The sequence below is a fragment of the Engraulis encrasicolus genome, chromosome 21 (genome assembly GCF_034702125.1).
Source record: "Engraulis encrasicolus isolate BLACKSEA-1 chromosome 21, IST_EnEncr_1.0, whole genome shotgun sequence".
NCBI classification, from domain to species: domain Eukaryota; kingdom Metazoa; phylum Chordata; class Actinopteri; order Clupeiformes; family Engraulidae; genus Engraulis; species Engraulis encrasicolus.
In genome coordinates this window covers 21,563,624-21,585,466 of record NC_085877.1, presented here as the reverse complement: position 1 = coordinate 21,585,466, position 21,843 = coordinate 21,563,624, and the positions used below count along the sequence as shown (strand labels likewise).

Below are 21,843 nucleotides of genomic sequence, written 5' to 3'. Positions count from 1 at the left end.
TATCGGCCCCTAGGGACTGCCCACCCACCGGGTAGATGCCCTGTACGCCAGACTACCAGTCCAGCCCAGAGTTGAGTGAAGTGGAATGGGGGTTCCTTGGAGGTTCACTGTGGAAACAACCATGCCCAGAATCTCTGGGGTGCATTCCAATATGCGACTTTGCGTCCTCCACTTGTGCTTGTGTCCTCACCCCGCCTCCATGGAGAAAACAATAAACTTTCCCCGCTGGCAGCATAGCCACAACATTTTTTGGCGGACTGTTTTTCCTTCACCATCCAGTTTGCAAATGAGAAAATTGAGCTTTTGCGAGATATTGAAATACAATTCTATTGTCAGTGATGTCAACATGACACATTACTTCCTGGTATGAGGCCACAAGCACAAGTGGAGGACGCATATTGGAACGCACTCCTGGTCTTCAGATTACATCCCACACCTCACATAATCTGAGAGACGGTAGGAACATTATTTGACAGAACAAAAACACGTAGGGGTACACAACATGCACACACGCACGCACACCATTTGGAGAGAGAAAAGGTTGGGACGGTTCAAAAGGCCCGGACACTGACCGAGGCCATTTGAAGGCTTTTACTGTTACATTTCATTATGTTAATGGCTTCGCCTTGCTATATCTGAAATCTGTCATGGATCCAGGATTTCTAGCACCACCTCTGAACACACACACACACGCACACCGAACACACACACACACACAGACACAGACACACACACACACAGACACAGACACACACACACACTGAAAGTTAGCCCTGCCAGCTGTGTGGTTACTGTGAAAACAGGACTGAACAATACTGTAGTTGTGCTAATGGCCATTGTGCCACTGTGAGCTCTTCCCCTCCTGTAAGGCTTTTGAGACAGAAGTAACCTCATGAAGCATGACGCGCTTTCGCCCCCCAGTGGCCATCTTGGGGGAGTTCTGCTGGGTTTTAATTACACATTCCACTGTACATCCTGGCCACTCTATAGCAGTCACAGAACATGAAACAGTAGATTCTCGGAACCTTGACGACAACATCAGTTCTGAGAGAGAGAGAGAGAGAGAGAGAGAGAGAGAGAGAGAGAGAGAGAGAGAGAGAGAGAGAGAATGTGTGTGGGAGGGTCTATTAGAAAAGGCTTCACAATCATCTCATCTCAGCAGCAGCCACAGAACATGGAAATGTGGCATGCAGAAATGCCAAAAGACTCAATGGAACTACATGGCAGGAGAGACGAGGTGGTGAAAGGGGGGTTTGGTGGGGGGGGGGGGAATCCATCGCATTCTGACCAACACGTAGTCACAGCCACAGAACATGGGTGGCGGAATGCTGAATCGGAACCCTATCAATAATTTTACCACAAGACTCCACAAAACTGGAGAGCGGAAGTAGGGGGGTTAGAAGGCTCTTCTGGCTTTTTCATCGTGCTACAAGAGAGTAGCGAGCCAACGGCTAACGAGACACACTACAAAAAGAGGGTTTTACAAGCTCCATAACCGTCACGTCTACTCTCTAGTAAAAACTGCCCCACAATGGTCCTCTATGGCTTGCCAGGCTGAAAAAAAAATAGTGTGTGCTCTACTTACGAGAAACACATGGAATAACATCCAGTCAATGGACCATCGGGAGGGGGGGGGGGGTGACAGACGTACAGCAGGAAGCTGTTGTTATGGAGAAAGCTTATCGACTGTTGCAATCCAGGTGCCTGAGCCTTACACCTTTTGCTTTATGCCATTTTAGAGGAGATGGTGGTTGTGTTGGTGGTTAGTGCACTTTTTTGATGTCTGCTTGTAAAAATGAGAAAGAAAGAAAGAAAGAAAGAAAGAAAGAAAGAAAGAAAGAAAGAAAGAAAGAAAGAAAGACAGAGAAGGGCCCTCACAACGGGCCCTCACAACAAGAGCCCTGATGGGCCAAGAGAGCGAAAAAACATCTCCGTTGGGGTCGTTTTAAAAACAGCCCAAAAAAAAGCTGGCGCTCACTTCGGTCTGCATGTGTGGTCTGTCCATTTTGTTCTGACCTCCTTCGGAGAGGTAGATTCAAGCAGTCCCAACCGACCAGGAAACATGTGAACGCCTCTCCTCTACAGACTTTACAGACCACATGGGCACCATCTGTGTCATCACACACACACACACACACACACATACACACACACACACACACACACACACACACACACACACACACACACACACACACACACACACACACACACACACACACACACACACACACACACACACACACACACACACACACACAGTAAAACATCCAACCCATCGCAGGTGAGGGGTCTACGGATATCCTTCTGCCTAGCGGTGCGTCTAATGCGTCTTTTCCAATCAGATATCGCAAAATAGTTTGACCGTATCTAACTGTTGCACAAACATTTGTATGACACGGAGCACTGACCGAGCCCCCGACAGCAAAACTCTTGCATTGGCTTGTTACTGAACATCAGTTTTTGGGTGATGTTTTACAATCTTCCCCATCACTACCTAAGCTTCCAGTAAAAAAAAAAAAAATTCATTTAGCGTTTTTTTTGTTGGTTGGAGTTGTTTGATGTCTTTTTCTTGTTTGATGACATGAACTCATTCTAGACTACACCTCCCACCTGTGTGGAACTTGCAGTCTCACAAAATGGCCTACAAAACACCTGTTGCTAATACAAGATAAGACCAACACACAGACCAACAAAGAGACCATATAACCGACAGACAGACGGAGCATGTTGTTAAAAAAAGGCCACAAAGCCAACCCTTGTGTATTGTGTGTTTGTGTTTTTAAAAAAGGGACTTGCCACTGACAGCCCTTACTTTAGCCTACCAGAGGCTGGGAGAAGAGGTAGGCTGACTTAGGATGGTTGACTTTGCGACAAAAATAAATAAAAATAATTACAGAAAGAGATTAGAAGAGACATTTACGGCTGAGAATGCTAACAATGTAAAAAAAAAAAAAAAGGGGGTGGGGTGGGGGCTCCAAGGAGCATACCACAGAAGTGGTGTGTGTGTGTGTGTGTGTGTGTAACTTAATAGGTGAAACAATGTACACACAAATGAGTGTGTGTGTGTGTGTGTACGTATGCATGCTCATTCGTTCATTCCAGAGTGTTGGCAAGAACTTACCATGGGTAAACAATGGCCTGGCTGCAAAAAAAATCACCACTGACCCATCCAATACAATTTTACGCGCGCACGCACACGCACGCACACGCACACGCACACGTACGCGCACCCGCACACGCGCACGCGCACACGGTTGAGGACATCTGAGAGTGTGAGTAGCAGCATGAAGGATGGCAGGATAAGGATCCATCAAGGACCCGAATGAGTGTGGTGTGTGTGTGTGTGTGTGTCTGCATGAAAAAAATGTGTGAAAGGTGTGTGTGTGCCTGTGTATGTGTACTCATTCACTCATTCATGTTGGCAAGTATGTGAGACAACGTGCGCTGGGGCGTGCCGTGGCGTGCATGGATAGTAATGGTATCAGTGTGCCTCAATGTCAAAGGTTATGCGAGACAGCGCGTGTTGGGGTGCTATTTGTTGAAAAAAATGCCTGGATGTGTACCAGTGGTCAGACCCAACAAACCACCACTCACTGACGAGGGCCGGGTTAACTCACAGGCTAGACATGTCTGCAGCCTAGGGACCCCCCCAACTGCCAACTGGCCCCGATTGGCGGAGGGTGGGGGGGGGTGCAGAATTGTGACAAGATGAGTTTTCAGTCTTGGTGGTAATACTCATTCCTGGCTCAGAATCATAATGCCGTCTAAGCAACTGTATCATTGAATTTGAATTCTGGGGGGGGTTGGGGGACCTACAGCAACCTATAGCCTAGGGGGCCCCAGTGCCATCTTAATCCAGCCCCGTCGCTGACTATCCCCAACAGCCAAACTCCAGCTCCCCACCACATAGACACAGACAACCCCCCACAGACCTGTCCCCGCCCCCTACCTGAGGATCTCTCCCCCCTGTATCTCTTCCCTCAGGAACAGACAGTGCTGAGTGGCGGGTGCCAGGGGGGCAGGATGGGGTGAGGGTGGGCACTCCGTAGTACAGGGTGTCTGTGTGATGGGGAAACGATGGAAGGTGAGGTTCCATCAAGAGAGACACCAGAGAAGTGCTGTGTGTCTGTGTGCGCGTGTGTGTGTGCGTGCGTATGTGTGCGTGTGTGTGTGCGTGTGTGTATGCGTGCGTGTGTGTGGTGTGCGTGGTGTGCGTGGTGTGTGTGGTGTGCGTGGTGTGCGTGGTGTGCGTGGTGTGTGTGGTGTGCGTGGTGTGTGTGTGCATGCATGTGAAAGATATTGTGTGAAAGCTCTGCGTCAGTGCGTGTCAAGAGTGGTTGGCGATGTGGATGTATCTTTTCTTCTTTCCCCCTCCCTCAGGAGCAGACGGAGCTGAGTGCGGGGGCCAGGGTGCAGGCGGGGGTGGGCCAGCCGTAGTACAGGGGGTCCGTGATGGGGAAGAGCAGCAGCAGGAACAGCAGCACACCCAGCAGGTAGAAGGAGAGCACCGTCAGCCGGTGCGGGTGGTCCAGCGCCGCGCTCACCGCCGGGAAACCCATGTAGTTGCAGAAGGAGTGGCACAGCACCGGGCCGACCAGGTGACCTAGCCAGAGGAGACATGCCATTACACCTAGCTGACGCTGTGTGTGTGTGTGTGTGTGTGTGTGTGTGTGTGTGTGTGTGTGTGTGTGTGTGTGTGTGTGTGTGTGTGTGTGTGTGTGTGTGAGTGAGTGAGTGAGTGTGTGTGTGTGTGTAGTTGCAGAAGGAGTGGCACAGCACCGGGCCGACCAGATGACCTAGCCAGGGGAGACATGACATGACATTACATTACATTACACTTAGCTGACCCTACAATTAGCTAACCCTAACCATAGAGGGAGTGGCACAGCACGGGGCCGACCAGGTGACCTAACCAGGGGAGACATGACATGACATTACATTATATCATATGAAGGAGCGGCACAGCACGAGGCCAACCAGGTGACCTAACCAGGGGAGACATGACATTACATTACACTTAGCTGACCCTACAACTAGCTAACCCTAACCCTAGGAGTGGCACAGCACCGGGCCTACCAGGTGACCTACCAGGAGACATGACATGACATCTGGTCTTTCTATTTGTCCTATGTCCTCAAGTATGTCTGTCTTTGTGTTGTAAGGTTGAAAGATTCTTTCAAGTCCTCTTACTTGTCCAGCACTTTGGACAGCTACCTCTGTTGTATTTTGAAGTGCTTTATAAATTAAGTTGACTTGACTTGCTGACGCTTTTTTTTATTGAAAGTAGTGGTGTAAATAACAATCGAAATGTATTGATGCGTCGATCCTGCGGCCGACGATTTTATCAAATCGCATCGTATCGTGGGGCATTCTTAAGTACCGAAAATAATCAAATCGCTTGTGCCCTTGTCCAACGCCCTAGCTCCATAACATAATCGCATCGTATCGTAGAGAATTCTTAACACATTGAATACCGGCGGTGCTTACGGAATTATGTCGTAGAATACCGGCGTTCTAAGCCCTTTTTTGGCGGTTTTGTAGACTCACAGAATATTATGTGATGGTGCCACTGAAACATGGTATGGCTCGTTTGACAGTGGAGACTTTGCCCTTGTCGTGGGTGAAAACCGTGTGTCTCTACGAGCTTTTATTGCCAAGCAAACCTAAGTTAAACCGATGCGGGTACCTCCCAAATTCTGCAAGAAACGGAGATAATAAGGTGTTTGTGAACCAAGCGCTGTTTCAGAATGTCACGCTTTTAGAAGGGGATCAGTTGGTATTATAGCTGGCACAAAAGCTCAGCTTCGTGTTGTCATGCTCAGCTGTCTTGACACACCTCCTGTCTGACTACCTTGGCCAATCAAAACACGCATTTACGTCCAGGGCTTCACAGGCTCACCGCAAAGTGTCCTCTGCAAGTTATAGCCGAATGCCGTTGCATACATGAAAGCGCCGCGGTCTTTAGTAACACGCAGAAAGATGAACAAGGAACACGTTCCGTAAGTAATTTAACCCAAGCTCGGTAACAAAATCCAAGAACCCAATGCCTGATCCATAACTGGGTGATCCATATGGGATGCAGTGTTTACGTAGCCAAATAGCTAGTAGACTAGCATCTGGCTGACCGCAAGCTCCAGAAAATGCATTTTCATGGGGGAGAAAACATAAACAGGATTACAATTCAACTTATCTTGCCGGCGATCAAACTTCAAAATCCCAGGGTATTGGATCCGATCACAGTTAATGGGGCATTTGTAAGGATCTAGCCAAGGATGTTAGCCTTGTAAAGGTTCTTGTAATTCATAATAGTAGAGCGGCTACAAGGCCAATTTGGCTTGAATCGTGCAAATTATGATACAAGCATGAAACTTGGCAGGTATGTGCTTAAGACCAATACAATCAAATCTACCTGATTGGCCACTTGAAATGGCGGCCATTTTCCAAGATGGCCGCCAAAAAGGGCTCCAGAAATGGATTTATTGCATAGAATTGACCTAGTAATTTATGATGAAAGCATGAAAATCAACATGTATGTGTTTAAGACATATACGATCAAATCTACCTGATTGGCCACTTGAAATGGCGGCCATTTTCCAAGATGGCTGCCAAAAAAGACCCCAGAAATGGATTTATTGCATAGAATTGATCTAGAAAATTATGATACAAGCATGAAATTCAACATGTATGTGCTCAAGACCAATATGATCAAATCTACCTGATTGGCCGCTTGAAATGGCGGCCATTTTCCAAGATGGCTGCCAAAAAGACACCAGAAATTGATTTATTGCATAGAATTGACCTAGAAAATGATGATACAAGCATGAAATTCAGCATGTATGTGCTTAAGATCAATACGATCAAATCTTACTAGATTGGCCACTTGAAATGGTGGCCATTTTCCAAGATGGCCGCCAAAAGGACCCCAGACATTGATTTATTGCATAGAATTGACCTAGCAAATTATGATACAAGCATGAAATTCAACATGTATGTGCTTAAGACCAGTGCAATCAAATTTACCCAATTACTCACTTGAAATGGCGGCCTGCCAAAAACTAAAAGACCCTAGAAAATAATTTATTGCACAGAATTGTCCAAGCAATTTATGATGAAACTCGGTTTGTATGCGATTAAGACCAATAGGCCTACAATCAAGTCTACTTTATTTGCTACTTAAAATGCTGGCCATTTTCCAAGATGGCAGCCAAAAAGACCCTAGAAATTTGCAAATGTCATATGTGCATATTGCAAATTTGGTGGAAATAATTGTTCACTCTCCTTGAATATGTTAGCATGGATGATGAACTGATACAGATATTAAACATATTCTGCAATGACACATAAGCCACTCACAGTATGACACACAAATAGCATGGTGATGACCATGCTAATGCCAGTTCTTAATTCAATATCAATGGAGGCAGTGCCCCCCCACACCCGAAGGTATGAGATGCTAATAATACGATGACACTGCGGTAATAATATGTCAATAACGGCAATTCTGTGGTTCTCTCGATATTGCTGTTAAACAAAAGGTACACCAAAAACAAGCATTGTCATGAATTTAGTTTATTTGCTTTAATTTAGTTTATTTTGACATTAACATGTTTGATTTAGCTATCACATAATGGCTTTGGCTTGTCAGCCTGGAACATTCAAAGATAAGAGCCTCCTCCCAGAGGCTGTGGAACATTCTGTGGAACGCAACTTCTCTAGTCAGTTGCGCCCTCTACCCGAGGGTGAGAAGGCTGATCGTGTCAAGACCACCTGGATCCTCGCCTCTCCGCATTACACGTGTCTCCCTTGGGTCGGTCACCCCTTACTGTGTGTGTCTCATTCGCTCAGCAGGAGCGCGAGTGTCAATTGTGCTGCCTGGAGTGCTGTCCCTGGGTAGGGCGACCGTGGTTAGCTAGACCATACTTCTCCAATGAAGTATCTCAGGCCCCTGCTCGACCAGGATGCATGATCGAGGGGAAGGGTATCTTTGATGTCCCCCTTGGACTTCAGGAACCATAGTGTGTACCCTCAAACAGGTATCTATCGGGGCTGGCTTGGCCAGCTTGCTGTGGTGGTGGTTGCTACTAGGTTCTCCGTCCGCAACTTGGACCTACGACCCTGATAGAGAATGGTCTTTTCTGCCAGCACGGTTGCACCTGCAGATGTTGTGTACTGAACATTCTGGAAATTCCCCCTTGTGCCAAGGCCTGGTTTGCTATTGGGGAATACCACTTGATATTGGGGGCCTCGCTACACCTCTGTGGGCTCCACCTGCACATCGGTTACACCCAGACGGGTGGTTTCCGTGCCCTGGGTTCCCTCCACTGCGTGCTCTCCGTGGTATTGGATGTCCGGACGCTGCCTTTGTGCGCCTGGTGCCTAGCCTCTCTTCTTCGGGTTCGGAACTAAGACCCTGGGCCCTTGGGTGGCTGTTGCGTCTCGAGCTGCGCGTTGGGTGAGCATGATACTTATCACTGCTGATGGACGCTGCCTCTTCGCCTTCAACAGCTCTGGGCATCGGCAGGAGAATGGTCTGTGCCCCGGCCAAGCTTTTGTTTGCGCATTCTAGGTAAAGGCAACTCAATCGGGAGTTTTTCAATACCCATAGTGGGATGTCGAGTGTTTCGACAGAAAGAGAACTATAGGTTACCGAGGGTAACTCTGGTTCTCTGAGGGAGATGAACGAGACATCTCACTAGATTGCTACACTCACCCACAAGTTCAAAGGCTAGTTGCCTCAGATTGAAGCTCAGAGACCAACATACCTCGGATTTGTCCCCGAGGGGGCGGGATCCCCAGCTGTGCAGCTCATTGCATGACGGCAAGATTGAAATCAAGTTTTGGCAAATGGTCGCGGGCGTTACCCATAGTGAGATGTCTGGTTCATATGCTTCAGAGAGCCGGGGTTACCCTTGGTAGCCTATAGTTATGTGCCTTTTTGCTTGATTGTATTTCCTTCTATGATGAAATCATTGGAAATTCAAACAGTGAATGTTAACATTGATTTGGGCCACATCTGCTAGATTAATTGCAATTAATGAAGTTCTAGTGTCTTCTTTGATGGCCATCTTTAAAATGCTAATGAGTGGATTTGATTATAGGCCTATTGCTCTTAAGCACAAACACACAAAATTACACACTTGTATCATCATTTTTTTTGCTCACCTTTGGGCTAAATTCAGCCTTTTTGTGGCCATATTATAAAATGGCTTCCATTTTAAGTGGCGAGTCAGGAAGATTTGATTGTATTGTTTTTTTTTGCACATTCATGTCAAAATTGATGCTTGTATAATAACTTGCTTGATCAATCCTGTGCAACAAATCCATTTCTATGGTATTTTTTGGCGGCCATCTTGGAAAATCGCCGTCATTTAAACTGGAAAATTACTTGGAATGTATTGAGTTGGTCTTAAGCACATAACTGCCAAATTTCTTGGTTGTGCTTGTATCATAATTTCCTTTCTCAATTCTGTGCAACAAATCCATTTTTAGATTCTTTCATGGTGGCCATTTTGGAAAATTGCCACCATTGCAAATGGCAAATCAGATAGATTTGATTGTATTGGTCTTAAGCACATACATGTTGAATTTCATGCTTGTATCATACTTTTGTAGGTCAATTTTATGCAATAAATCACTTTCTGGGGTCTTTTTTGGCGGCCATCTTGGAAAATGGCCACCATTTCAAGTGGCCAATCAGGTAGATTTGACCGTATTGGTCTTAAGCACATGTTGAATTTCATGCCTGTAGGCCTATCATACTTTTCTAGGTCAATTCTATGCAATAAATCTATTTCTGGGGTCTTTTTTGGCAGCCATCTTGGAAAATGGCTGCCATTTGAAGTGGCCAATCAGGTAGATTTGATTGCATTGGTCTTGAGCACATATATGTTGAATTTCATACTTGTATCATAATTTACAAGGTCAATTACATGCAATAAATCAATTTCTGGTGTCTTTTTTGGCAGCCATCTTGGAAAATGGCCGCCATTTCAAGTGGCCAATCAGGTAGATCTGATCATATTGTTCTTGAGCACATACATGTTGAATTTCATGCTTGTATCATAATTTTCTAGGTCAATTCTATGCAATAAATCCATTTCTGGGGTCTTTTTTGGCGGCCATCTTGGAAAATGGCCGCCATTTCAAGTGGCCAATCGGGTAGATTTGATCGTATGGGTCTTGAGCACATACTTGCCGAATTTCACGCTTGTATCATAATTTGCACGATTTTTCCTGTAGCCGCTCTACTATAATAGACCGTCTGCTTTACCTATGGTTGCTGCTCTGGTGTTGTGATTAAAATTAAAATGTCCAAATCATAACACAAGCTTTTGACTGCCATTTTTGTCATTTGTATTCGTCACAGACCACCCAAAATCTCTAATATTATGTATTGAAGGGTGTAGATTCCAAATATGCCGAAAAACGCAAAAACTTATTTTTACGTTGTTGGTATACAACGCATGGGCGTGAAAAACGTATTTTAAGTTGTTGGTACTCAATGTGTTAAGTATAGAAAATAATCTAATCCCTGCTTCAAGAAATCAATACCGCATCGTATCGTGATGCAGGCTGTGATTTACACCCCTAATACAAAGTGACTTACTATTGGCTATTGGTTACTGTCCCTGGAGGTTAGGTGACTTGCTCACAGGCACTTCAGCCATGTATGGAGGTGTAGGGGAGAGGTAAGGGCAGGATTCGAACCTTCAATCCTGTGATCTACCAAGTGACAAGGACACCTACTTTTGATCATTTGGATGGGTTCGCGAATGCTTTTGGAAATATAGTGTATTAAAATGACTAATACACCGCAAAAAATCAATATAAGGAATGTAAGTAATGAGGCGGAACCTCAAAGGCACACTCAAATGGAAATGAATCAGCCACATTAACCACCAAACCCATTATACTACATTATCTTACACAAGCCAGCTTCTAGCTACGCTAACAATTTGATAATACTATGCAACATGGAGTGCAGTTACACGCCAGGAGTATTCTACGACATAATTCCGTAAGCACCGCCGGTATTCAATGTGTTAAGAATTCTCTACGATACGATGCGATTATGTTATGGAGCTAGGGCGTTGGACAAGGGGACAAGCGATTTGATTATTTTCGGTACTTAAGAATGCCCCAAGATACGATGCGATTTGCTAAAATCGTCGGCCGCAGGATCGACGCATCAATACATTTCGATTGTTATTTACACCACTACTTTCAATAAAAAAAAGCGTCAGCAAGTCAAGTCAACTTAATTTATAAAGCACTTCAAAATACAACAGAGGTAGCTGTCCAAAGTGCTGGACAAGTAAGAGGACTTGAAAGAATCTTTCAACCTTACAACACAAAGACAGACATACTTAATTCTGTTTAAAACAAGTTCTGGAATATTCTGTGTGGAGGAGCACTGTGCTACTACCAGAACACAGCCACATTCAAAATGAATAAAGAGTTTGCATAACTTGTGCGCTAACCAAATGCAAGATTCAAGATTCTGTTTAAAATTGTTATATTCCCTGCCTGCTTCATGTCAGTGGACTCCCTTTTGTGAAGCAGGCTAGTTTGGCAAATGTGGTTTGTGAAGCAGGCTAGTTTGGCAAATGTGGTTTACTGCACAGACAGCAAAATCAGTCAAGAGTCTATGACGCCTTAGTAATGATCTTATTGATTTAAGCATTGGCCGACTTGTCAAGGGGATTAATTACCTTCAACGTGTTGCATAGTGTGAAAATGAAATGTTTTTCATCACCACAACCATTTGCTTTAAGATCCACAGATTAGAGGAAGCCGGTTCATTTGCTTTGTACAATTGAAGGCAAGATTCATTTTCGAAAGTTGAAACTTGGCATGTTTCAGACACTTACCAGTTCTGATGAAAATAAGGGCGCAGTAAGCTCCGAAGACTGCAGTGTATGAAAACTGAAAAACTGTAAGACAACAAAAACACAAAAAATACAATTCATCTTACCGGTATACTAAAATGCATTACATAAAAAGGCACAGTCAATACACATTTTAAGTCATTAAATGAATATGCACACTAAACACTTATCAATCTTATCCCCTCTAAAATTCAGTCCTATCAATCTCTTCAACCAGTCTTAGGTACTGGTTACACATACCATGCAGATATTTATTACCATATTTATTCGCCAGAAGGTTATGTTTTGCCCGCCGTGTATTTATTTTTTATTTGTGAATATGTCTGTTTGTTTGTACTTCGTATAACTCAGTCAGGACTGAGCCGATTTTTATGAAATTTGGTGGGATGATTGGTCATGACCCAAGGAAGAAAATGGAATATTGTACAAGAACGACAACTAGCTGGTGTGGCCAGGAGTGGCACTGCAGCTATGTTATCGCAGCCAAGTAAATAATGAATGGGTGCCAATGGGGCTGTACGCTTCTCATAGAACTATCTGCCCGTGTGATTTTTTTCCCTGGAAACAATGAAGTCGCGTTCGATAGATATGAGTAAGTGAAAGCATTTGCCGACACGTTTGCATCTTGTCAAGTGTTAGATTCGTGAAAATGACCCTTATTTCAACTATAGCAATGACATAACACGTGACAATCGACTTTACGGCACTACGCCATTTGTTTTGTAGTTTTAAGTCTGACTTCAGATGTCCATGTGTTTAAAGTTATGTTAGGATTGTTGCGGACACCTGTTATTTATTGCATTTAAGGTGGTGGAAAAGCGGCATGTGTACATGGGGTAAAGAAAATGACTGCGCTCATCCTTAAGAATTTGGGCACCTTCAATTAACATGTTGGACGGTGGTGGGGGGTTTTGAGGTGTGTGACCGTAGATGTCTCTGCTAGGATCAGTCAGAGTACGTCTCTCGTCAGCTCTGGTCGTGAATAGTCGCAGAGATTCCTCAGCCAGCAGGTATTAGCCGAATGCTAGCGTGTTGCAGGACAAAACTAACACGTCTTTGGGAGAACAAAGCCATGTCAGGAACCTTTAACTTCACTTCTAATACAACTTCCATGATAAGGTACAGAATGTGCACACATCTTTACAAACCAGAGAACAGAACCGTCACAAATCCCTGCTGAGCCATTTAGCCCAATAGACTCCCATTCATCTTTCACTTGGCTGCGTGCGCCAACGGGGCTATAATGGGAGCCAATGAGAGACGGCTTTCTCATAGCTTAGAAAATCTCTGGTCGTGACCCAAGGAACAATCGATTACTTTTTGGGAGTGATTGGGTCAAAGGTCAAAGGTCAAGGTCAAAATGTTTGTTTGTACTTCGTATAACTCAGAAAGAACTGAGCCGATTTTTATGAAATTTAGTGGGATGATTGGTCATGACCCAAGGAACAATTGATTAGTTTTTGGGAGTGATTGGGTCAAAGGTCAAAGGTCAAGGTCAAGGTCACGAAAAGGTCAAAAACGTAAATTGAGCCGATTTTTATGAAATTTAGTGGGATGATTGGTCATGACCCAAGGAACAATCGATTACTTTTTGGGAGTGATTGGGTCAAAGGTCAAGGTCAAGGTCACGAAAAGGTCAAAAACGTAAATTGAGCCGATTTTTATGACATTTAGTGGGATGATTGGTCATTACCCAAGGAACAATCGATTACTTTTTGGGAGTGATTGGGTCAAAAGTCAAGGTCAAGGTCACGAAAAGGTCAAAAACGTAAATTGAGCCGATTTTTATGAAATTTACTGGGATGATTGGTCATGACCCAAGGAACAATTGATTACTTTTTGGGAGTGATTGGGTTGAAGGTCAAGGTCAAGGTCACGAAAAGGTCAAAAACATTTTTCTCTGCCAAGCACTATATGCCAGAACAACGTGTGCATGCTGAATTGAATAAGAGGTCAAGACTGGGCGAAAAATGTAATATTACGATATTCCGGTCCCATTTCAATGAAACTAACACCAAAATTTGGAGAATGTTATGCCCCACACTCTGAAGATGGCCAGAAAAAAATAAGTGGCGTAGGCGAAGGTTTGCGCTCTACCGAGTGCCCATTCTAGTTTTAAATGCGGATATTTTTTCTATCCTTTAAGTGTAAACACAACATGGATAAAATAAAAATTCCATTGTGACAGGTGCGTTTTCACTCTCTAAATCGAATATTTTTAAACTGGAGTTTTGAAATGCACATTCTAAAACACGGTGTCTGTGTAAACGACAGGCCAAAACCAATGAGTTTTCAAAAGTATCCAGATACATGTTAACAGCTTCTTATTATCTTTGCTACTTCATCAGAGAGGGACTGCAAAGGCACAGAGGACAATCAAGTCTCAGCTTTAGTAAAGACCTTTTTATGTGTGTCCTTCACAAAGCAAGCACACTCCCAGTTAAGTTGAGCCCTTCTTTTTAATTTAGTTGTCAGGCCAGCCAGAGTGGTGCTGATTCCCATTAACGCACCTGTTACGTCCAAAACCAAAGTGCTTACCTCCGAATACTATATCAGATACATGTATTTAAAATATGTTGTTGGAGCTATATTTTTTTCTTTTGAGTAATGCTAATGGTTAGTAATGTTAATGGTTAATTTGTTTATTGTTTTTATGATTATTTTGCTAGATTAATTATTAGTATTTTAGTAATGTGGTAATTTTAATAATAAATGATAATTGTAGTAACTTGCTTAGTTAATTGCTTTGCTTTATAGCTTTAGTGATTTTCTTGATTTATTTACTGATATATCATTTGAACACTTGGGGGAGATAGTGGGCACAGGTACACCTGTATATAGGTAGGAAGTAGGTGGTGATCTGCGTAGGCACCTGGGTGATGGGCATATGTTTTTTTACCAGAGCGAGAGATGCCACGTGTTTGCTCAACTGAAATAAAAAATAAACCACCATCAACTCAAGAACTTTGCCTAGAAATTGGACTTTGTCTTGCCTGCGTACATTACCTGCCCATGGTGCCTGAAGTGTTCCGTTTGATTTGCTTAATTTAAGCTTAATTTGATTTTGTTTGACAAACGGCCACTACATATGTATTTAAAATACTTTTGTGATACCAAAAAGTATTTTAACTATGTATTTTAAATTCATGTATCTGAAATACTGCCATGCTCTGCAAACCACCTGCATTGGATCAAAATACGACATGGCAAGGTTTCTACTTTCTGAAAGAGGGACAAACCCCTCTGCTCACTGGAGGAAATTAGGAGGTGTGTTGAGGTGGGAGGAGAAGACCGATTGGAGGATTACCTGCAGAGAGGAAGATCACCGACACGGTGCCTTGTCGAAAGCGGAGCAGCTCGATCACATGATGGAAATGGGCTGGAAAACACACACATAGACACCGTTAAGAGATCAAAGTGAAAGTGAAGTGAAAGCCCAACTGGGAAACTTCAACTCCCATTGTCATTGTGACAAAGCACTCCACAGCACACAAGTGTTCACTGCACACTGTACACAACGAAATTGCATTTATGCTTCACCCGTGCAAGGGGGCAGCCCTTTATGGCGCCCCAAGGTAGCAGTGTGGCGGAACGGTACCATGCTCAGGGTACCTCAGTCATGGAGGAGGATGGGGAGAGTACTGGTTAATTACTCCCCCCACCAACCTGGCAGACGATAAGAGACAGAGAGAGAGAGAGACACACACACACATACCTATACACACACACTCACACGAACAAACACATTAGGGCTACTCACCTACTCCAAAGAAGAGAGGGCATATCAGGATGGCGGTGCTGGGGCCAGCGTAGGGTACGAGCATGCGAGCATGCAAACACACACACACACACACACACACACACACACCTACACACACAAGGGTCACTCACCTACTCCAAAGAAAAGCGGGCATGTCAGGATGGCGGTGCTGGGGCCAGCGCAGGGCACGAGCATGGGCAGCATGCAGGCACGGAACACCAGCTCCTCCGTCAGGGGCGCCACCACCTGGTTACGCAGCCAGCGCATGTCACTCAGACACAGCGCCCAGAAACGAGGATCTGAGGAGAGGAGAGGAGAGTAACTTTATTAATCCCCAGGGGGAAATTCAGGTATCCAGTAGCTTACATAAATACACAAATAAACAAATGTCCACATGGACATTTCAAGACACAAATAACACAGGAATAGTCAGGGAGGGGAAAATAAAAATAGTAAAGATAAAGAATGTGAAAAAGTAATATGTAAAAAATGAAAAAAATGTAAAAAGGTAATTGTGCAAAAAGACTTGGGATAGACCATGTGCAGAAAACATACTCTGTCAGTTAAGGTAGACAGTCTTAACATGACCAGTGTTGACAGATACATCTATGATATAGTATAGTAGGAGAGGAGAGGAGAGGAGAGATTAGACATCCGTTATTGTTATTTAATATGTGCAATGACATTTGAGTAGATCCTTAAAAGTGCACAAGGCGTAGTGTAAAACAACAAACTGTAAAACCTCCTACTACTGGAGGCAACAACAAGCAACAAGCAAACTTCTATCCATCTTTTTGCCCTCACAAGTTCCAGTCTGCTATTTCCGGTCAATGACCGTCAATGAAGTCTATGGACAATGATCCAGTGTGACATCCCCAACACTAGCATTGCGGTGCCCGTGTAACTGTTGGATAATAAGGTGGCTATTAAAACGTAGAGACAGTCCGAGAGATATATAAAAAATAAAAGCCAGAGGTAGTGCTCCAAGTAGATGTAGTGGTAGTGTAGTGGCAGTGCTTGTAATCAAGATCACGGAAGGGAAGGAGGGGAGGAGAGAGAGAGAACAGAAATCTTGTATTGTTGTTAAACATGTGTAATGTGCAGGAGAAACAAATCAGGCTACAATGTACCACACATTTATGACCTTCAGATCCCATCTGCGAATGGCACATGTTCATACCAAGATGCAACTCGTCATTGAGAGAGGGAGACCTAGGAGGGAGTGCGCATATTGGAATCCACAAAGTTTTGTGCAAGTGTAGTAGATAACTCACCTACGACGACCCGAATGCCATCAATGAAGCCCCAGGGACAGTCCATGGCCAACTGGATCAGCGGCCCCAGGAACAGCACCTGTGGACAAAAAGGGAAAGGGGCCCGGGGTCAAGGTTAAAAAAGTGAAAACCCAACTGGGAAACTCCAACTCCCAATGTCATTGTGACACAGCACTCCACAGCACACAAGTGAACACTGTGGCTGCACACAACGAAATTGCATTTATGCCTCACCCGTGCAAGGGGCAGACCTCAATGGCGACCCAAGGGAGCAGTGCGGAGAGACGATACCATGCTAAGGGTACCTCAGTCATGGAGGAGGATGGGGGAGAGCACTGGTTAATTACTCCCCCCACCAACCTGGCGGGTCGGGAGTCGAACCGGCAACCTTTGGGCTACAAGTCTGACGCCCTAACCGCTTACCCATAACTGCCCTCAGTCTCATGTCTGAGAAAGACCCAGGAGCAGAGCTATTGGGAGGCTCAGGCATAGCATTTGCCCCTGGGCACAGGGTTCTCCCATATTGGTGGTGGGGGCCCTACTATGACCTTGGCAGGTCATATGGGGAGTCCAGTCGACATGGAGTGCTTTCCAATATACTGACTCCTGTCCTCAGTCTGTGCTCGTGGCCTAGTGTTTTGCTGACACCCCACCTATGTGGAGAAAACAAAGGTTCCCCGCTGTCAGCCTAGGCAAAACAACTTTTGGGAGACGGTTCTTCGTTCATCATCCCGATTGTAAATTAGAAAAAAATGACAATAGAATTACGCTTTTGCGAGATATTGAATTACACTTCTGTCGTCAGTATGACGTCATCACGAGGCCACAAGCGGGCAAGTGGTAGTCCACATATTACAAAGAATAGTGTCTTATAGTAGGACTGCACCATTATGGAAAAAAAACATAATCACGATTATTTTGGTCAAAATCATAATCACGATTATTGATTTTTTGCAGATTTTTTTGAAAATTACAAGAAGAAATATAACCAAGAATTAATTATATACGGGATGAGCAAAATAAAATGAATTGTAATAATTATGTAAAGGCAATAGTATGAAACAGATTTCTGTCCAGAAACCCCAGCCTGTCAGTATGTTCTGGCTTCAAGGACGCTCTCAAAGGTAAGTCTCTATTGCCACGATTAAATCACGATTGAAATCACAACTTCAATTTCTCGATTTTATCACGATTTGCGATTATTTTCGATTAATTGTGCAGCCCTATCTTATAGAATAGAATGCACACAACTAAAAATAAAAGAACTTGACTGGGAGCTCTCCAGTGCACTTCAACAGGTCCAACTGGTTGAACAAGTACCCATACTGTAGTTATATAGTAAAATGCTCCAACATTTTTTTTTTTTTAATCTTAAGGCCGCAAAGGAACAAGTGCCACCCTTCATACAAAGAAATCTGTCATGTACTGAATATGCAGCAGTAATAAGCAGAATTGTTTTGTGTGTTGCACAACGGGATGTGTTTATGGGGTTTGCCAGAAATGGATCTTCAATGTTCATGAGTTCGGAAAGAAAAGGAGTTTCACAAACCATCTCAGAGTGATTAAATTCAGTTATGTTGAACTAGTAGGTTAAATCCTGAAAACCAAAGCAAATAAAGCAATATAACAAGTTCCAGGGTCTTACCATAGTGAGCAATAGGGGCAGTATTATTGCAGGCAGTAGTCCCTGCAGGCGGATGCCCATCAGCTCCAACAGAGATGGCTCAGGCTGGGGAGAGAAAGACAGAGAGAAGATATAGAAATACTATAGATAGAAATATTTAGCATACTATAACTGATGTTGACATAGATGAATTGCACCAGTGCGTCAGCAGCAGGCCACCATGCACATTGCTGTATGGACAAGTCGACTATTTCTTTTTTTGTCTAATACTAAAATTGCTCAGCTGTCAGGTAGATGTCAATGTTGCGTTAAACAGCAATTGACACACCTGCGATACTGTTGCTTACCCTGATGCCTGTAAACTCCTTCCATGCCCACACGAACACGGGTGACAGCGTTGACACGATGAGCACACTGGTGAAGCGTCTTTTGATGACAGCGGGGTGGTCTCTGCATTCAAACGGTTGTGATGATAGATCAACTGACAGTCTGACATATTCAATAGGGAATTCCAGAAATAGGCCATACTGAAACGGCACGTTTTGACAGGTTTTAGTGACTGCAAATTCTACAGATTGCACATTAGCCTCACAGCAGGTATCTGTCACTCACACCTAAAACTCAAATATATCGTGCACTGAACATTTCCCCCATTGCAAACATGAACTTGGACCTTCAACATAACGAAACACAGCAAAATCTTTATCCCAACATTGCCCAATCTGTAGCTTTGCGCATTGTTGCTTAGTTACTGTAAATCAAATCCAAGGTCTGGACAGGCACACAAAGCTGGCTTTCTGTGTGAGAAATTGAGCAATCTTTCTCCTTAACAAGAGAACAACCCCAAAACCAAAAAAACCCTCGCAACATCTCAAATAGGTCAAATGTTACATAGGGTTGATGGCTGCTTCAAAGCAATGACTGTTAGCAGCTAACGCTAAAAGAGAGACTATTTTGACTGTGTGCAGTGCACTACGGCATACGGTGAATACTATGAGATAAAATTGGGCAGGATTTTACCTTGGCAGCTCGCTTCTCCATACGTACAAACTGCCGACATACGAGCACGCCAGAAGCAAACAGGACAACACCGACACCCAGCAGAGTCCTTCTGGAGGCACAAACCCATCATCGTCACTGTATCTTTGGTTGGACATCAAACTTGGCGTCAAATGGTCATCCTCTATCATGGCGAAGGGGACGAGCTGGAGTGCGCCCTTCACAATTGCGTAAGTAGACGAATAGTCTCCGTTTAGAGCAAGCTTAAACAACTAACACATGGAAAAATAAATCAAGAACGGAGGGGTAGAACAGGCGTTCAACACCTACGGCTACATGAACCGTAGCTGGTATTTTGGCGCCTAGAATTGACGTCATTGCACGGTCTGTTCTTATTTACGTCAAACTCTGTAGCTCTCTAGGCCTGTCAGTGAGCTTGTGTGAAGCAATCTCCTCTGTTGGATTTTAGCCTACACCACAACTTCTCACCTCACAAACAGAATATTTGGAACAATCACCTCATTACTTTTCAAAAGAAATCTATATTTTTCGAAAATTGGATTATTAATAACATAGTTCTCAGTTAGTTAACAATCAGTTTTCCTTACATAGGCCCACTCAGATTTTTATTTTTTTTAAATATAAATTTGCTACACTCAGCCTAGTAGGCCTAGTATTGGATTTGATGCTATTCCTTATGGTTTTGTGTGAATACTATCTCAAGCTCCCTGTTAACAGTCTAGCCTAGTCCACACATTTATTAATATATTTCTTAATGGTGTAAACATTAGATGGGCCTATAGAAAATGTAGGCTAATAATAAGTGTAGACAGATGATGTGTAAGACAAAGTTTATGTCAGATTTTTGGATTGAGGTTGAGCGTCTGTGTTGTTAGATGGTCTTGTCATGTTTCTTTAACTATGAAAGATATTTTACTCTTCTTTGAAAGAGATGATTTTTGTGAACCGTATATCTTTATTTCTAATAAGAAAAATATATATAGAAATATAGAATATATAGATATATAGAATATAGACAAATAAAGAAATTTAGCTTTTTCGGATCCCGAATGCATTCATTTAAACCAGTCATTCAGTAGTCCTACTAGTTAAATTTACAGGATTAATGAAGTAGACATACACATCATAGGCCTACAATTAAGACATCCTCTCTCTCTCTCTCTGTCTCTCTCTCTCTCTCTGTCTCTCTCTCTCTCTCTCTCTCTCTCTCTCTGTGCGTGCATGCGTGTGTGTGTGAGAGAGAGAGAGAGAGAGAGAGAGAGAGAGAGAGAGAAAAAGAGGGGAAGAATACAGTGAATAACAGCCATTTAATTATACTGAATAATGAGTAACTAAAAAATACACACTACATTGGAAATTCAGCATCTCTGGGACACAGCATATGGGGCAGGGCACTCCCAAAGTTTGTGTTGAGGCCATGTCAATCTGTCATGATATTAGGTGCGATCGAGATGTCGTCAACGCATACATGCGCATGTAGACAGCAATGCACCCTGGATGAAAATGCTGCATGACGGTTAGATTTCCTGTCAAACTTCGAAATATCGCGGGATGCATGCGACTACAGTCAGATCTTGCAACCTCTGCAGTTGCTTATCCCCTTCAATGCTCGTCTGCGGACTGCCTCCGAGGTCACGCGCCCATGAACTGGTTGGTCAACAACTCATTCACGTGTGTATATGGGTCTTGTCTCACACCTCTACACAAGTTTGCGCAGGTCCCCACTTCAGCTCCTCCTCACTGCCTGTCCCCCCACTCTTACACGTGGTGTGTTAGTAGAGCAAACCGGTGCGAGCTCATAGTTTCGTTCAAATTTGTGGCCGACTGTAAATGCGCTGTATTTAATAACACCCACATCGTGACAACAAGTTCTCGCTCACGTGCCTTTCGCAACATCGACACTCGCAACAAACTCATACGAGCCTAATGACCCAGTCGGCTCCACTGACCCACCCATGAAACTGCATTGTTTTCCCCTCCGAATGCTCCACCCATGGTTGTGTGGTGCCAATCACTGCCGGTCATTAGGCATATTAATTAGCCACTACATGGGGCACCTAAGTCACGCCCTCTACTTCCTGGTTCATGGGGCAGACAGTTGCAAAAAAACAAATGGAAGTGAATGAGGCGAGTCATGGTGGACTTGTGGTGCATAAGTGGAGGTCCAAGGTTTGGATTGTTGTCGAAAAACCACTCATTTCAAGCCCAGTAATTATTTTTTGACTCCCTCTGCCCCATGAACCAGGAAGTAGAGGGCGTGACTTAGGTGCCCCA

At 43.9% G+C, this 21,843-nt stretch overlaps 1 protein-coding gene across 2 annotated transcripts; it reads right to left on the bottom strand.

The window, feature by feature from the left end:
• Positions 1 to 4,242: 4,242 nt before the first annotated feature.
• On the bottom strand, positions 4,243 to 19,898 carry rce1a (Ras converting CAAX endopeptidase 1a). Of its 2 annotated transcripts, none has more exons than XM_063187109.1 (8): positions 19,570 to 19,898; positions 18,897 to 18,999; positions 18,571 to 18,654; positions 16,926 to 17,004; positions 15,783 to 15,950; positions 15,199 to 15,270; positions 11,874 to 11,936; positions 4,243 to 4,606 (listed from the first exon to the last, which is right to left on the bottom strand). In XM_063187109.1, exons 1-8 carry the CDS (start codon positions 19,737 to 19,739, stop codon positions 4,380 to 4,382), a joined length of 966 nt encoding a protein of 321 aa, XP_063043179.1. In that variant the 5' UTR covers positions 19,740 to 19,898; the 3' UTR covers positions 4,243 to 4,379. The 2 variants fall into 2 exon arrangements, with proteins under 2 accessions (XP_063043179.1, XP_063043180.1); XM_063187110.1 differs by having other exon boundaries at positions 18,897 to 19,076; positions 19,570 to 19,678.
• Positions 19,899 to 21,843: the final 1,945 nt, after the last annotated feature.

What these genes read in the sequence shown, in the direction of transcription:
- rce1a (XM_063187109.1), bottom strand. Translation starts at nt 19,739, where the DNA reads ATGATAGAGGATGACCATTTGACGCCAAGTTTGATGTCCAACCAAAGA. An exon ending in CCCGCTTTTCTTTGGAGTAG is followed by an intron (nt 15,271 to 15,782) that starts GTGAGTGACCCT and finishes TGTGTTTTCCAG; the next exon opens with CCCATTTCCATCATGTGATC. An exon ending in GGTGATCTTCCTCTCTGCAG is followed by an intron (nt 11,937 to 15,198) that starts GTAATCCTCCAA and finishes GTTGTCTTACAG; the next exon opens with TTTTTCAGTTTTCATACACT.